The sequence below is a fragment of the Diorhabda carinulata genome, chromosome 4, assembly GCF_026250575.1.
Source record: "Diorhabda carinulata isolate Delta chromosome 4, icDioCari1.1, whole genome shotgun sequence".
Classification (NCBI taxonomy): Eukaryota; Metazoa; Arthropoda; class Insecta; order Coleoptera; family Chrysomelidae; genus Diorhabda; species Diorhabda carinulata.
In genome coordinates, this window is record NC_079463.1 from 21,935,074 (window position 1) to 21,953,063 (window position 17,990).

The 17,990-nt window shown below is 28.1% G+C and overlaps 2 protein-coding genes across 2 annotated transcripts; one reads left to right on the top strand and one right to left on the bottom strand.

Moving 5' to 3' along the window:
* Positions 1 to 261: 261 nt before the first annotated feature.
* Positions 262 to 1,732, bottom strand: LOC130892388 (protein LTV1 homolog). The gene is made up of 3 exons (XM_057797792.1): positions 1,630 to 1,732; positions 1,257 to 1,569; positions 262 to 1,200 (listed from the first exon to the last, which is right to left on the bottom strand). The coding sequence occupies exons 1-3, from the start codon at positions 1,630 to 1,632 to the stop codon at positions 266 to 268; spliced, it is 1,251 nt and encodes a 416-aa protein (XP_057653775.1). The 5' UTR covers positions 1,633 to 1,732; the 3' UTR covers positions 262 to 265.
* A 2,821-nt stretch (positions 1,733 to 4,553) lies between these two features.
* On the top strand, positions 4,554 to 17,437 carry LOC130892703 (uncharacterized). The gene is made up of 3 exons (XM_057798254.1): positions 4,554 to 4,731; positions 8,749 to 9,100; positions 9,166 to 17,437. Exons 1-3 carry the CDS (start codon positions 4,584 to 4,586, stop codon positions 9,545 to 9,547), a joined length of 882 nt encoding a protein of 293 aa, XP_057654237.1. The 5' UTR covers positions 4,554 to 4,583; the 3' UTR covers positions 9,548 to 17,437.
* The last annotated feature ends 553 nt before the right edge of the window (positions 17,438 to 17,990 follow it).

The window sequence follows — 17,990 nt, forward strand, 5'->3', positions numbered from 1 at the left end:
ATAATCAAGAACCCTTCTACAAAACATAGGGCATATAATAAGTACAAAATTATAATGCGGAGAATTGTGTGAGAATAATGAAAGTAGATCGTCCTTTATAATATGGCCAGTTATAAAATAATTCTTCTTCTTTTTTCCAATTCGGCTTCTCGTCAAATTAAATATTGCAATATGGTATGTTATTAGTGATACAACCATTTATATTACGCATGATTTTCAAATTCTGATTAAAATAGGGGATTTTTAATAAAAATAAACACGTAAATTACAAAATTTTATTTCCTTGTATGTTATTTTTGTTATTTATAGCAATTTTAACTTGTCGTTTAGCTTCGTCTTTAAACGCTTCAGTGTTCAATTTCTTCTCTAGTCTTCTTTCTCGTCTGTACTCTTTGACTTTCTTCTTTCTTTCTTTTCTTTCTTCCGGTGTTTCATTTTTAGATCGAATAGAAATAAAAGAACGTTGATCAAACGAGGAAGTCTGTAACTTTTCGTTTCCTTCGTTGAATTTATTTAGAGCTTTTGATGTAAGAGAAGAGCGATTAAAAGCATGGGGTATTCCTGTCTTTTTGTCTATTTTAATTTTTCCAGACTGGGATTCGGATATTAACTTTGGATGGTTGTAAATATTCGAATAAGTGCTTAAAATACTTTCGCAATCCCATTTTTCTTTAGGATTCTCATCAATTTCCACAAATTCTTCTTCCTCCTGAAAAGTATCTTCTTCCAGTTGTTTCTTAATTTTATTAGCTAACTCCGTTTTCTCGGATTCGTCGTCGTTAATTTGAAATTGTCGTAAATCCCCAGCACAACGAGCGATTATATCATCTGCAGATACTTCTCCTTCGATCTCTTCGCAATCCAAAGCTCCTATCTCTTGATCGTCATATCCGACAAACATTTTCTCAAATCTTTCATCCAGTAAACTGAGTTGTTCGTTTCTTCTTATAACCGAACTTGTTACGGAATATTCCGTGAATCTGGATTTCGTTTCTTCTTTTTCGAAAGCATCGAAATCCAATAGAGAATTAACTTCGTCCAAATCTTCTGAATCACAACCTGACATGTCATCATCATCAGAATTGTTTGCAGCATTTGCTAATTCTATGAAATTATCTTCAAGTTCATTTTCTGGATCTGAATAATCGAAATCGTCATCCATAGCAGCAACAACTTCCGGATCTAAATGTAACTGAGGCCCTGAAATGAAATTTTTTTTAAAAAAAAATCCAGTACATTTGAACAACTTTGTTTACCTGATACAGGAGCAGCTTTTCTCAACATACCGATTTCTTCTTCGACTTTTGAAGGGAATACCGATGAGGGTAATTTAATTTTGTAATCCAATTCGTCTTCAATTTCACCGAATTTGATGTCCTCATTATTAATATCTTCGTCTTCAATAACTGGCTCGTTCTTTTTAAAAATATTATCCAAGTTTTTTTGTTTACCTTTTATTGGTATAAGAACTCTTTGTGGAGCATCTTCATCGGCAATTAAAGGATCTTGTTGACTTCTGTGTACCAATTTAAAAGTAACAGAATTTTGTTTATCAATTTTATTTTTAGGCTGAAAAGATAAAATTTTGATTAACGTTTTATTACTAATCTTTGCTCCGAACCTACTTACCATTGTTTATACTTATATTATATTAAACGGACAAAAATATCACCTATTGTCAAAATACAAATAACCAGAACGTGTTTATTTGACAGTTCACTGACATTTAAATAAACATATGACAGATTATGGTAAAGAAGAATTGACTAAACTACTGTTTTCTCAAGCTTTAAAGTAAATACCAAAAAAGAATAGACGTGGTATTTGCTATGATAAATATTGACTATATCAATATATTCTTCATCCTTTTATATCTCTATCGAATTATAGGGAATATAGCTTTAGAAAAAAATCTCTATCTTCTCGTAGTATTGAGATAACTGTGTTACGAAATGACCTGGTGCTCTTAGAAACAGAATATAAAAAGAAGAAGAACTTATAATTAAGGTTCGAAATTGGAACAACGTTGAAATAAAAAAATGAAACTATAGTAATAATTAGAAAGATGTGTGATTATTTCTTCTTAGATATTTCCTTGTAAATATAAATTTATTGAATAAATTAAATTTCTTGTCTAAAAATTAAAATCTTTATCTTTTATTAATACGAGTGTTGTGAAAGTTAGGTAACCAAATATTGAATGGTAAGGTAAAAACAGGGCCTATATTTTGTTTTAGGGAATTTTATCAACCAACTAAGATAGTACTAACGCCTGTTTACTTCAAACAATTGATTGTAGATGCTCTTAACACGCTATTTGGGGAAGTTGCTACTTGTATTAATATTGATTTATTAAAATACAGTGAACAACAAAAACGAGGAATCATACGCGTTCATAAAACTCATTATATAAAACTAAGGAGTAGTTTAAGCTTTGTGCATAGTTATGGAAATGAAGAGTGTTATTTTGTTGTAAATAAAGCGACTACATTACTTCTAGCCCTTCAGGGTGATAGCAGATCTTATATATTTAAATAAATAAATTTATTTGCAACTTGTAGATTTTTTTGTACTTTAACCCCTAAACTTGATGAAGTTTTGAAATTTTTACTGCAATGTGGTTTGAATATTCATGAAATTGAAATTAACTATAAATATCTAGTATTCTTTAGCAAAAAAATATTTAAATGTGTGTCTTTGGATATTTTTTTGACTCATTTTCATAATTTATTCATTAATATTTTGTTTTGTATACAGGGTGGCCAAACATTCTTTCGAAAATTGTAACATGTTTAATGCCCTCTATAATTAGAAGCTATTATATTTTTTCGGTTAGTATAGTTCAAATTTAATACAGGGTGAGTCAAAATACAGTTACATTTATTTTTCTGTTGTTTTATGAGCTACTAGGAGGCTCCTGTTAGAGCTATGAATATTTGCCTTAGGTCTTTGATATTTTTGAACAGTTTATTCAATAATTTTTGAACATTTCTATCAAATTCAGGTTTCTACATAATTTTTGCATATTTCTCGAATATTAAAACTTTTTACATATTTTCAAGTGAAGTTGTTGAAATTTTTGATCAAATTTCTATGAAATTCAGGTGTTTTGAACAGTTTTTAGAATAATTTTTGGACGTTTCTCAAAGTTTTTGATAAATGCTTAAAATTTTTATCGAATTTAAGTATTTTGGAACACTTTTATCAGTTTTTTCCAATTATTTTTGAAAATTTTTATCAAATTCAAGTGTTTTGAAACATTTTAAGCAGTTTTTTCCTAATTGCACCCGTATCTCAAATGAAAACTTTCTACGTGTTTTTATGTGAAATTGCATAAATATTTGCCCAGATTTTTGCAAAATTTAAGTGTTGAACAATTTCAGTAGTTTTTTTAATAATGTTTGGATATTTATTTCAAATTGAAAACTTTTACATGATTTCAAGTGAAGTTGTTTGATATTTGCGCAAAATTCTGTGGAATTTGAGTATTTTGAACATGTTAAGCGTTTTTCCAAATATTTCCATATTTCATCTACATCCTGTATATTATTAATTATATCTAAATCGCTGGGAAACGCCTAATGATGTATTTTTCCTTATCGTATGAAATACCACGTAGTATATCTAACATTGAAACCATGTCGAGTATGATGTACGTCGCACAAGGCCGCCAGGGTCTCGAAAAATATTTTAAATAATCCTGTTTTTTTACAACGAACGCGATCTATTGATGGATCGCGAAAATAACACGAATTATGACCACGCGATAATAGGTTGTCTCTCTCGCACACTACTCTAAATATCTACGGCCACAAATTCGATAACACCGTTGTCTTATTTCTATTCTAATTAAAATCTTAAAATTTAAATGATTAAATATAGAAATTTTCAAATCTATCAGATAGATTATAAATATTTTCTAGCTTTCCAATTTTAATATTACTCAATTAATTAATTTATAATAAAAATAATAGCAAAAAATTTATTATTTATCTTCATCTGATTCAATTTATTTCGAATTTTCTTAATTATACATGAAATAATTGTTCATTTATAGTTAATTCTCTTGTAATGAGGTCAAATATCACATAATTTTGTTTTAATTGCGGAAATTAAAGACAGTAAATTACTACGGACTGTTGACAAAATGCATTATAATTCCAAAATGTGATGGAGAAAGTGGGATAAAAATATTCTTTCACGTAATAATTTCCTCAATCCTCCCCTTTCCTAAGGAAAGTTCGAGAAATATACTCTATTAAGTCATATAATATCAATGTTATACTTACATCTTTAATCACTATTTAATGAAGTACTTAATACTTTTTTTATACCAGTAATTGATGTTTATTTCGTACAGTTTAAATATTGAAGCATTAATAAAATTAATTTGTTAATTTCAATATACTTTCGACATTATTTCATTTATTTTTCTTAGAAATGTGTCGAAATAATCGGATCCGGCAACGTAAGATATTAATTTGTCTAATTGTGACTGTGGATATTTAGATTATGTGATAGTAGGACCTCTCGCTCGCACTTAGTTCATTATTGTTAGCGCCACAGGCAAGTGTAGATTAATAATGGCGACAAAATCAACTGCGATGTTAGAACGTCTTGATAAAAGGGGCATTCCCAAGTCGAAAAGAAAACTCCAGAAGCATCTACGCAGTGCAGGATTAGCCTACATATCCCGTACGGGTAAATTGATACCAGCCAAAAAGGTGGCAGGTAAGTAATGGTCGACTTTTAAGTGTTTACATTGAGATATATTGCATGTATAGCTGTTTCGTAAAGTCGCAATGTACTTTGTGGTTGTCACGGTGTGAATCATTTGCAATATTACGTAGTTTTACTTGGTTTTATCTTTTCATATTTATTTATCGGTGTAGAAATTGAATTTACTGCCTTATTGGAACTGTTCGTGGCCTAAAATATAGACACAAAAAATTTGGTACTTTTTCGACCTTCTATATCTAGGTCATTCGATTTATTGAGAAGGAACTGATGGCCTTGTCGCTAGGGCACGTGTAAATTTTTTTTATAACAGGTTCGTAATTACGGAATTATGGAAATATTAAACGAATGTACTTTAAACTCTCTAATTTTAAATGACTGTTCGCGAACGATCTTGTTTAATAAGGACACTGTGTTTAGTTTTTTTTTCATATTTTATTTGTTTAAATTATTAGATATATAAACAATTACATATTTGACTTAGAGATTTGAAATATTCTCATATTTTATATAAAAATTATTTTAATATAGTACACATGTGGTTTTAAAAAATTAAAGATTAGAATATTAAAATGTTTAAAAGAACCTTATAATTTATAATAATTTGAGGTTAGGTGACGAACTACATTGTTTTATTCTTTATAAAGCGAGTTTATTGTTTACAAACAAAACGTTTAAATCTCGAAAATATATAAAAAAATTGGTTTCCAATCAATAAATTAGGTTTTGATATACCGGGTGAGTCATATATACGTTCTGTTTGCAAATTAGGTACATCCTTAGGGGCGCAATATATGATGTCATTGATGTACGAGGGGGAGTTAATAAATTCGTTACATAAATTTTTAGATTAAAAACGTTTTATTTCGAAATTGAAATGATAACGCACCGATTTTAAGGTTTTTTCACTATTCTCTTTCTAATATAAATTCCTAAACGTATCGTTTATTAGTTTTACACCTGTTCGAAGCCGTAGTCGTATTTTGAACAAATATACACTTTATACCTTCATAGATAAGATAAAAGATAAATTGAAATGAAAAATCAAACACTGTACTGGAGAATTATTAGTTATATGAAGTTTAATTGTTTTTTAAACGATTAAAAATGAAATTAAATCGCAGGCCACGTCATTTATGAGTGCCCTGCGCGGTTTAAATACTTGTGCAAGCACCATAACTTGCTCAATGACGTCAGAGCGTCTGATCGGCTTCTCGAAGGATATCAGGCATTGGTAACGTCAAATGGGGCTTCGAAAAAAATTCATGTAGCTTCGACGAGATTTTCAGAATTCCACCTTTTATATCCCTATTTAATTTATCGATACTTCACTAATATTTCTCTAGTAATGCGAAGAAGACGATCATCATTTTCCTCCTCTGTTTTTTTTAACAGTTTGTGGACTCACCTGCGATATCGTGCCTAATTAAATTTTATCCTTGAGTATATAAAAACATCTAAAATATGTTATGCAATCATAGTCGACGAACAGATTATTATTATTATTTCAATTCATTTGCTATACAAACTTATGTGTAATTATGGTTATAAATTTTGTATACAGATTTATATATAGGGTGTCTCAAAGAAAACGACGTGCCGAAGTACTAAAGTTTTAAGTATTTAAATTAAAAAGGTATAAAATCAATTACTAAATGGGTTTTCCAACATGTTTTTGCCAGTATTTCCACGAAGATATTTTAATTCCGAACAGGATCGTACGTATATACAGTATAGATAGAAAAAGTTCTTAATATTTATATTTTTTTTTATTGAGAAAAACGATGTTTGTTTGCATTTAGATTCGATATATTTTAGATAACGTCATATGGCCTTGATGAAACCATGAAAATAATATAAACAAATTCGTTTTATCGTTATCTCTAATGTTGTTTGCTAAATTGGAAAAGTCAGGAATCTAAAATAGAAAATGCAAACTGTATTCAACTCGAAGTAAACAAATATTTTCATTACCGAGATCTAAAAATTTTTTAAAAAAACCTCGTTTCAATTAAAGCAGCGTCGATATTTTTGTAGTATACGAGGACGAGTCGATAAGTTTGAAGATAAATTAGGTACCTCACAAATTCGATCCTCTCACTGTGAACTTTGGAATTTGGAAAGTAACGAAAATTGTGGATGATAGAACGATTTCTCATTTCTTTGAGATTGGTAATAAGAAAACGTTACTTGAGGTCGAATTCTGACGATAGTGCGAATGAGAGAACGATTTTTAGACGATTTCGTGTATTTTTGCCATAGAAATTTCACAATATCCTGGTGACTTTCACAAAAAAGGTCTTCATAGCTTTATTGGTTGACGAATCTTCCTTGGTCTTTGCTACGATCGATTCACTATAAGAATGATTTCGAAATATTTGGAAATTATTGTTGATTTTTATATAAAAATCTATTGGGATTAACAAACATCCCAATTTATCTCTATTATATCGTTTTTTTTTATCAATTATCATATTTTTCACTATTTTTACTTCGGAATTGTCCGTTTTGTTGGATATTTTGAGTAAAGTTTTATTGAAAAATATCCAGTTCCAAACAACTCATTTATGTCTATACACCCTGTAAATAATATTTCCTGTTGACTTCTTATTATTTCTTTGTCATTTTTCCCATAAATCATCACAATATCTTCAATCATTTTCAACTTTCTTAAAAAAAAGATAATTCCGTAAAAACTGTCATTTGGTACATAAGTTCTTCACTTTTAACTTCGACCCTAAATTTCAGCGTTTCAAATCAAATTTCTTGATTATTTACCATTTTTTACTTTGGAATCATTATTTTTTAAATGCCATTTTACATAAAATTTTCTCGAAATGATTCATTTTCCAAACAACTTATTTTTATCTAAACACCCTGTAAATAATGTTTCCTGTTGACTTCTTATTATTTCTTTTTCATTTTTTCCATCAATCATCACCATCTCTTCAAGACATTTTCAACTTTCTAAAAAATAAGATAATTTTGTAAAAAGTGTCATTTGGTACATGAGTTCTTTATTTTTAACTCTACATTTCAACATTTTTTTCATTGTGAAATGGAAAATATCCTTGATATATCGTATAAATTGATATATTTTAAATCAAATTTCTTGGTTATTTATCATTTTTTTACTTTGGAATCGTCCATTTTGTTGGCTTTTTTATGTAAAATCGTCCAAATTTGTTCATTACATTCTAAAATTTTTCTCGTATTTTCAAAATTCAGATTCATTTTCCTCCTCAAATAACATGAAATAGTTTGATTTAGGTCATAATTTTCCATCTCATTTTTTATCTATACACCCTGTATAGTATGACCAAATATGACATTTTACTGCTTCTCCGTCGACAAAAATGTTGTTTGGTATATGAGTTTTTTCTTTAAAACTCCATTTTCTTTCATACCTTCTAGTGAGTTGAAAATCGTCATTTGGTGCGAGTTTTTGTTTATATCCTAATTTTCTTCTTTACTTTGTATTGTTAATTAATACTTTTTACTCTTTTCTCATGGCATCATTAAAAAAATCGTCATTATTTATTTATAAAACAGCGTCATTTGGTTCATTATTCTAAAATCTTGTTACCCACGTAAGATAATATCGTAAAAAGTGTCATTTGGTACATGAGTTCTTTATTTTTAACTCTATATTTCAACATTTTTTCATTGTGAAATGGAAAATATCCTTGATATATCATAAATTAGATTTATTCATTTACACCCTTCCAAAAAGGGTAGTTTCTATGAATCTCCTTATCATTATAAAAGTAGTTGAAGACAAATCCCTGGATTAATTGATCTGAGTTGATGGGCGTATAAATCATCGATCAACACGATAAGTTGAGGAGGTTATCTATCTCCAAAATTGCTGATGGATAAATTTTTTTTGAAAAATGTACGTTCTTTCTTCTTCTTCTTCATATAGAACTTGTAGATAAAACTAATTAATGGTAAAACTACGTATGATGAATTAGAAAAAAGTAAAAAATATGTAATTTTTTGTTGGTGCAGAAGAATTATGTCAATGTCCTCACAAATGTGATTCCAATGTGCCTATGGAGGCGCGTCAGCACCTCTTCAATCATTTTTACGGTCTCGGCGAAGCCGATTTACAAAATAAATTTTTACGACAACATATGGACCTTCGAGCCAGATTGAATATACCGGAAACGTCGACGTCGGGACGACCACCTCGCCGTATAACCTGCAAGTATTTGGTACCTCTACTACCTTCCGCGGAAACTGTCGAAGTATGTCAAAAAGCTTTCGTAAGCGCCTTCGTTATTACCACAAAGAGAGTTAGATTACAAAGGGAAAAACTCATAGCTAGTCTAGGTTTGAACAGTTACAGCAGTCACAATAGGTAAAACACCGATTCTATCTATCGGAATTTATTAATATTAATAAAAATCAAATTTTTATTTGTAGAAGTAAGAATAATAATAATACGACGATGAAGAACAACAATAAATCCCAATCTGACATACCGTCGCAATCGACTGATTGCGATTTATTTAACTACCTCCCGTTACCTTTAAAATTGATGAAGTTACCATCGACCGCCGCCGCCGCCGACGAGGGAACCGACGGCGGGGGAAACACCGTCACCGCAAAAGTGCCTTTACGCGTCAAATCTAACAGAAAACAACTTATTGATAATCCCCTTATACCGTTCGGTATATTAGTACCGGATGGGGTAACTATCGCTCCGGTTATCGCTACCCCGGATCACGATAGGGATATAGCGATTGTACACAATTTCTTTTCTAATCAATTGTGGAAACCCGAATATATCGGGGCTTATTCGTGAGATGGTGTTCGGTTGGTAAGTTGAGATGATGTTGTCCTGCCCGTTCGTACTTAGTTAATCAAAAAAAAATTATATATATATATATATATATTTACATATTACGATCAATAATTTTTACAAGAAAAAAAAAATTTATGTCTTGTTATTTATATTCATAGTTTATTTTATAGTTACTAATTATTTGTTTGACAGGTTAATCGATGTGATAGTTCAATGTTTCATAAATACTATTATTGCCACGGCCTTCGGCCATTTTGTATATTTAAAAAAAAACGTCTAGTTCCTATCTCCACAGATGGTTATAGTAATAATTTTTGTAACCGGCGCGGTTCGGATCGTGTGATCGTAGTTTTAGTTATAACTTACTTTTTTATTGATTTTTTTTGAGTTTTTCGATTCACTGGAATTTGCGTTTTGTATCTTCTTCTTTTTTTATTTACCTACCGTATTTTCGGTCAAAAAAAATGAAAAATTATTGACAAATTTTTTCGACGTATTTAAGGGAAAATTGATATCTCTGTTTGAAAATCCAAATTTCGATAAGTTTTTAAACTATAATTTTTTTTCAATTATCCAAAAAGTTGAGATTCTTTATAAATTAACATTTTCGATATGTTTTTTCCGTTTTGTTCATTTTTTTTACGCAAAAACCAGAATTTTTAACCCTTTTTTTATCGATAGAAAAAAAATAAAAATCGAATTATTAGGATGATTACCAGTTAACAAATTTTTCTACACTGAATAAATCATTGTTAAACGAAAAAGAAATCTTAATTTAACCTAATATAAAATATAATTTTTTTTTCATTTTTTATGATCAAAAATCCCATTTCCAAATAGTCATGTTTTTTTGTAATTTTTTACGTATATAATTATTTGGAAAAAGTGAATTTTGTTCGCTTGTATTCTTCATACAGTTTAACTTCATTTTCCTAAAAAAAATATATGAAACGTCAATGATTTCGAAATATTTGGAAATTATTGTTGAATTTTATATAATAATCTATTGGGATTAACAAAAATCCCAATTTATCTCAATTATATCGTTTTTTCTTTATTATTTACCTTTTTTTACTTTGGAATCATTATTTTTTAAATGCCATTTTATGTAAAATTTTCTCGAAATTATTTTTTTCCAAACAACTCATTTATATCTATACACCCTGTAAATAATGTTCCCTATTGACTTCCTATTATTTATTTGTTATTTTTGTCCATAAATCATCACAATATCTTCAATCATTTTCAACTTTCTTAAAAAAAAGATAATTCCGTAAAAAGTGTCATTTGGTACATGAGTTCTTTATTTTTAACTCTAAATTTCACGCATTTTTTCTTTGTGAAATGGAAAATATCCTTAATATATCGTATGAAAATGCAGGAATTTACTTTGTATCGTTAACTTACATTAACACTTTTTACTTTCTTTCTCATGGAGTCATTAAAAAAATCGTCATTATTTATTTATAAAATAGCGTCATTTGGTTCATTATTCTAAAATCTCGTTTTTTTGTTAAACACTATCACACGATTCGTTTAAAATCAATGGCTGTTGTGATGTTTATCGCCAAATGAACCCAAGGCAGTAATAAGTATATTTTTAAGGCAATTATCAAAGCGTGAACAATTTTTTAAATATGAAATCAAAAAATTGTAAATTCTACGGAAATTTTTTTTTTTATTTATAAATTACACTGTATGGAATCATACCAGATATAACGTAATTTTACGTTACTAGTCTTGTTTTATTTATAGAAAAAAAAACGGTGGTGCTTAATGGAAGATTAAATCTTCCTGGATCTAGTCTCCTGTTTAAAAAAAATACACTGCCCAGAAAAAATAACGCACCCACTTCAATATTTTGAACAATATTTTCATATCAAGTATATTCTAATTCAATGATATTAACAACATTTGGTATAGAAAAATCTCATTTTTTGGAGCTCTTTGTTGAGTTACCAAATTTTCAGTTTCTTTCGCTTACTTTCTTTTGAATTTTTCAAAAAAGTGCCATTTGGTACATAAGTTTTTAATTGACTAACATTTTTTATAAGTAGCTTTTTTTTTCAATATTTCTAATTTAAGGTAATCCCCAAAAAGGCATCATTTGGCATATCAATCCAACATTCTTATATTTCTGCTTCTTTCTTTACGACATTCTGGAAAAACCGTCATTTGGTACATATTTCTGCTTCGTTCTTTACGATATTGTGAAAAAATACGACATTTGGTACAGAAAAATCTCATTTTCAGAGTCCTTTGTTGATTTATCTAATTTTTTCGCTTCCTTTCTTTTGAAATATCCATAAAAATGCCATTTGGTACATAAGTTTTCAATCTACAAGTTAATTTACTTCAAAATTTTCAATCTTTTCTACTTTCTTCTTCAAGGTATTCTCCAAACAAACGATATTTGGTACATGACACTTTCGTTGTTTTAAAATCATTTTTCGTTTATTCATTTTCTCGTATATAAATCCAACATTTCTATATTCCTGCTTCGTTCTTTACTACGACATTGTGAAAAAACGACATTTGGTACAAAATAACCTCATGTTTTCGAGTTTTTTGTTTAGTTACCTAATATTGAGATTTTTCCGCATTCTTACTTCTGAAATTTTTATAAAAGTACCATTTGATACATAACTTTTCAGTTTATAACTTAATTTCCAAAAACAGGCATTTGGTACATGATATTTTTGTTATTTGATTTCCTTGTATAATCAGGAAAAATTTGCGTTTTTACTCTGCTTTTCATGAAAATCGGAGAAAAACTTTCAGACAAGATTTTTTTGTTTATTCAATTTCTCATATATTTAGTCATATTTCTACTTCTATACATTTAAAAAGAAACGTTGTTAGTTCAGGAAAACCTAATTTGTATTCCTTCGTATATTTAACCAATATTAAGATTTTTCCCTTTACCTTCTATTTGAAATTGTCAAAAAGATGCCTTTTAGTACATAACTTTTCAATTTAGTTATCTTTTCAACATTTCTGCTTTCTTCTTTAGTGCATATCCAAAAAAACGACATTTGGTACATGACACCTTCGTTATTTCGCATTTTATGGTTTATCATAGGATTCTAAGAAAAACGTCGTTTGGTACATAATTGTTTTTCGAATTTCAGAAATAATTTAGTGGTGGGTTATTTTTAATGGCCAATATATATGAAAATCTGTTTGGAAAGTTAAGTAATCAAATCGAAATCAATTAAATTATTATTAACTCAATTTCCAAATGGAATGTAAATATTATTATTACAAAACACATTCCTTCTTATATATATGTATGATATTTATTTGTCTTTTCACGCTTTGGTAGGTACCAATCGCATTAAACAATTTTTATATATATATATTTAAAAAAATATGGATATAATATTTTATCAAAGTTAGCATAGTTTTGAAACAAATTCTTAATAACACGTTAACGTTATAGTGCCTTAAAAACCTTAGAACATCAAATTTACTTCTTATTTTAATTACCACAACTATTTCGTGACAATCTTCCAAGGTCGTGATAAAATACTTAAGCAAAGTATACTTAAATCGAAAATTACGTATTTCCAATATCGATAAAATCAGAAATATATGGATGCATTTTTTTTACCTCGGCGTTAGATTTTTATTGAAAAATTTAGGTCTGTGAAGACGATGATTTAGTTCGAAACGCATTTATGACTATGCAGTAATAAAAAAATATATTCAGTGAGAATATTTATATGAAAATTTGTCAACCTTGTAAGGATACCTCATTTTTATGCCTTTCCCTTCAAATTCTTTAAAAGTCGTCGTTTGGTACATGAGTTTTTTTGTTTTTTTCTCAGTACTTAGTAATTTGGTTTTTATCTGCTTTATTCTTTAAGAAATCTTAAAAATGTATCATTTGGCACATTATTTTTCTATTTATAACTTCATTTTCTACTTTTTTTGTATAATTAACTAAAAACCTCTTTATCTGGTTCATTCTTCTGGAAATTTCCGTAAAAGTGTTATTTGGTACATAAGTTGTTCGTTTATAAATTGAATATTTTCGGTATCTGCATTTTCCTACTATTTTCTTCAAGAAATCTTAAAGAAAGTGTCATTTGGTCCATTATTTTTCTGTCAATATCTTCATTTTATTCAGTATTTTGGTGTAGTTACCTAATATTCTCATTCTCTGTTTTCTTATTCAACAAATTTTCAAAAAAGTGACTTGGTACATAAATTTTCTGTTGGTTACTTTCATTTTTTCAATACCTTGTATAGTAGGCTCATTTCTTCTTCATTCTGTATGATATTTTTTTAGAAAAACGTGATTTGGTATATTAGAACTCAATTTTTTAAGTTGTTCGTATAGTTTACTACCATTCTCAGTTACTTTTTTTACGAAATCTTCAATAAAGTATCATTTGGAACATTATTTCTCTGTTTATAACTTTATTTTCTTTAGTCTTTTGGTATAGTTAACTTAAATTCTCATTGTCTGGTTCCTTCTTCAAGAAATTTCCAAAAAAGTGTCAGTTGGCACATAATTTTTCTATGTATAACTTCATTTTCCTTAGTATTTGGTGTAGTTATCCAATATTCTCATTCTCTGTTCCCAAAAAAGTAAATTGGTACATAAATTTTCTGTTAGTTACGGTTTTTTACTGAACCAGCTCATTTTTGCTTATATAATAACCTCATTTGGTACATAAGTTTATAACCATTATGATATCTTCCATATATTTCCACTCTTTTTGTTTGGAAATACTTAACTGGAAGAATCGTACTTATCTTGTCTATAAACGATTAAAATTATCAACGAAATTGTTATTAATAATTTCATTTGAAGCCAGGGGAAGTTATTGTCAACTTTAAAATAATTTTTCGGTATTTAGAGCGTGGAGATGGTTCGTTAATTAGGAAAGGGTAACAGGGTTTGTTACGAAAAGTAATATTTTAAATTTTTTATTAACTAACCAAAAATTGCACTTAACATAAAACAGTAGTGAAAAAATTTATGCGAAAATATTGAATATACAATAAATAAAAAAGGTACTGTTGAAATTCGACTTTTTTGAAATTATTTCGAAACCAAAAATGAAATATCGAATAAAACGCTTTAGAATTTGAAAAAATAACAAAAAAATTCAATTTTATCAAAAAGAATTATTCATATATCAATATATGGCTGTTCCTGACAAGGCACGTCTATTTTTGAGATAATTTTTCAAGCTTCTGAGTTCTTTTTCCACCGTGTGTAAACCACATCACGCTCAGATCGATGTATAGAGCGAAATGTGGAATGTTTTCTCTTGGTCGTTGAAAAAATATAGTGTACAACACTAGATATTTCCAAATTAGTACCTAATAGTTGATGCTTTTAAACAAATTACTTTATATTGTTGAAAAATATCAATTTTCTATATGCAGCCTAATTTTAAAATCATTATTCAGGTTTCTTCACGTAATTTTAAGAAAGTGTCAATTGGTACATAATTTATCTATCAATAAGTTCATTTTCTTCTTTTTTTTGCTTACTTATTCATGAAATCTTTCAAAAAGAGTCATTTGGTACGTAACTTTTCTATCTATAACTTACTTTAGAATTGAATATTAACGAAAATTAGAAAAAACTTTTCACCCAATTTTTTTTGGAAAAATTCTCACAAAGGGATTGACAAATATTGCTACACAATGTATTGTAGTCAAACTTATCAACCTTGTATATATAAACTAGTTTTGCAACTCATTATTCAGAAAGTTCTCAAAAAAACGTTATTTGGTATATAAGTTATTTACTTAGAAAATTATTTTCTTCAATACCATGTATAGTTAGCAAACATTCGCACTTTTCTTTACCAAATCTTTAAAAAAATGTCATTTGATACATAATTTTTCAATTATTATTTTCATTTTCTTCAGTACCTTGATATAATTAGGTAACTTTCTATTTTTTGCTTTCTTCTTCATGAAATCTCTCAAAAAGTGTCGTTTGGTACATAACTTTTCTATTTCTAACTTGTTTTAGAGTTGAATATTTATGCAAATTAGGTAAAACTGCTATTTACCCAAATTTTGTGTATACTTATTTCAAAAATGTTTTTAAGGGAATTGCTATATATTGGGGGAAGGTTTATTGTGTATAAAATAGTAGAAATTGGCGTTTTCTTTTGCGTATTAATTAAAAAATTACTTTTTTTATTTTTTGTAATGTTTGAGCTTGAATCTTTTTAAATTTACTTGGTGTTGGGTTCCCGCATATGGTACGGACCAAAATAGAAGTGTCCTTAATATTTAACACGACCAATTTAAGTGTTTTTCCTTGAATATATATATTTTGGTACAGGTCAATTAGCTTAGGAAAAAAAATTACTTTTCTTATTACCCTCTTAATGTAATCTGTAATAAATAAATTTTACATCGAGTTATTTTACATAGTTTACCTTATAAAAAATTACCATTATTTTCGTTTTTGTACAGTTTTTTTTTGTTTTTCAAATTTTTTTTGTTTTTCAAATTTTTTTTGTTTTTGTGCATACAGTATTTTGTAAATTCTATATTTTTAAATAATTTATATTTTTGTTAGATGGTTAGTTTACCAAAGAACGCATTTGTTTGTTAGTGTACCATTTCAATTGAAACATCCTTATTTACATCGATTTTTTTTTAAAAATTAATTCAAGATACAAAATGGTTGAAAAAATGATTGTTCGTCAAAATTTGAAAAAAAAACAAATTTTTAAAGTTAATCCGTACTTAAAACTCCAGTGTGGTTTTTTCATTGAAATGGATCACACTGTATAATAAAAAAAATTTTTATTAGATAATTTAATAATAATAAAAAAATTATTTAAACACATAAAGGATATTTGTTCATAATTTGGACAAAGTTATTAATAGAAAAAAAATATATTTTTCGATTTGAATTATTTAAGGACCTCGTAGGATCTTATAAGAAAAGGATAATTTAGAAAATTTCGCCGTTGTCAATTGGAAATATTAGAAAATGTGCCAAAAGGAAGCCCCAAGAAGAAATTTTATCTAATTCCAAACTTTTTATTCCAAATTCATTGGATAATATGGAAAACGAAGAAAATATCATTGGAATGAATTTAAAAAATTGAAATTGAAAAACTTGATACAAAAAAAATATCCAGTAATAAGTATTTGATGTTTTTATACAGTTTCTTGATGAATTTTGGAAAAAATTCTTGGTATTTTTGAAAATCTACTATTCTTGAATTTACTTGCTTCATATGCAATGGAAAATGCTTCATACATTTTGATTTCAATTCGATTAGAAAAAAATTCACTTCCAAAAGCTTTACGGTGGAAAATTTTCTTGGAAATGGATCAGAAACGATAATTGTGGATCATGAGCGAAATAATATCCTTTTTCACTGAAAAATCCTTGAATTTGGATCAGAAGTCGTATTTGGCTCAGTAAGGATGATTCTAGAGGATATTCAACTGTTTCTGAAACAATAAACAATCATTGTGGATCATATGAGCGAAATAATATCCTTTTTCACTGAAAAATCCTTGCAATTCACTCAAAAAAATGTTTGAAACAAAAAAAGATGATTTTGAAATTGGAAATATCCTTGAACTGTTTTAATTTTTTTAGAAAATTGAATAGGGTGGAGGTTGCAGTATATATTTTCGTTGTAGGGGTTTAATTTTAATCTCAAAATGTATTTTTATTTGGAAATACGAATTATTTTGTGTTTAACCCTTTTGCTTATACATTCGCACTTAACCTCAATTTGAAAATAATTTTTATTAGCAACATTCTACCAACAAATCTTGTATTTCTTTATTTTTACCGTTATTATTTGTTAATATATTCATGTTTTCAAATTGTACCTTACATTTATGAAATAAGTGGTTGTTTTCAATAAAAACTGTTTTTTTTTTTTTTAATTTTATTTTTCTACACTGAAACCTCTTTTGACGATTGGGAAACGGCCGTTTCATAAACTTGACTTTCCGTTTGACGTTGCTGTTTGCCAATCGGTCTGCCGTTGGTGACTTTCAACAATAACAAATTGTATCTTTTCCTGTCGACCCACATCAGTTTGCGTTCGTCATAAAGGCAAAAACTCTTCGTTATTTTCTATAATATCGCCCCTATATACACGAAAACAAAAAGCAGTAAACACGTCAAAAAGAATAAAAAAAACTGAAGGTTACAGCAACGTCAAGTTTATGTCAGATTGCAATCCTTAAATCTCGAACCACCACTGATGGTGAGTATTTTACTTCAATAACAATCTACACAAAAAGTACGTAAACTACATGTATTTTCACTGTAATACAAATACCAGACGTTAATACACTACCGATCAAAAGTTTTAGCCCACTGCATAATCTATTAATTAAATTTAAAATTAAAAAAGGTTTTATGTGATCGAAGTTTGAAATGGTTAGGTTAGGTTACCTCTCAGTTCACATCTTTAAATGAAGAAAA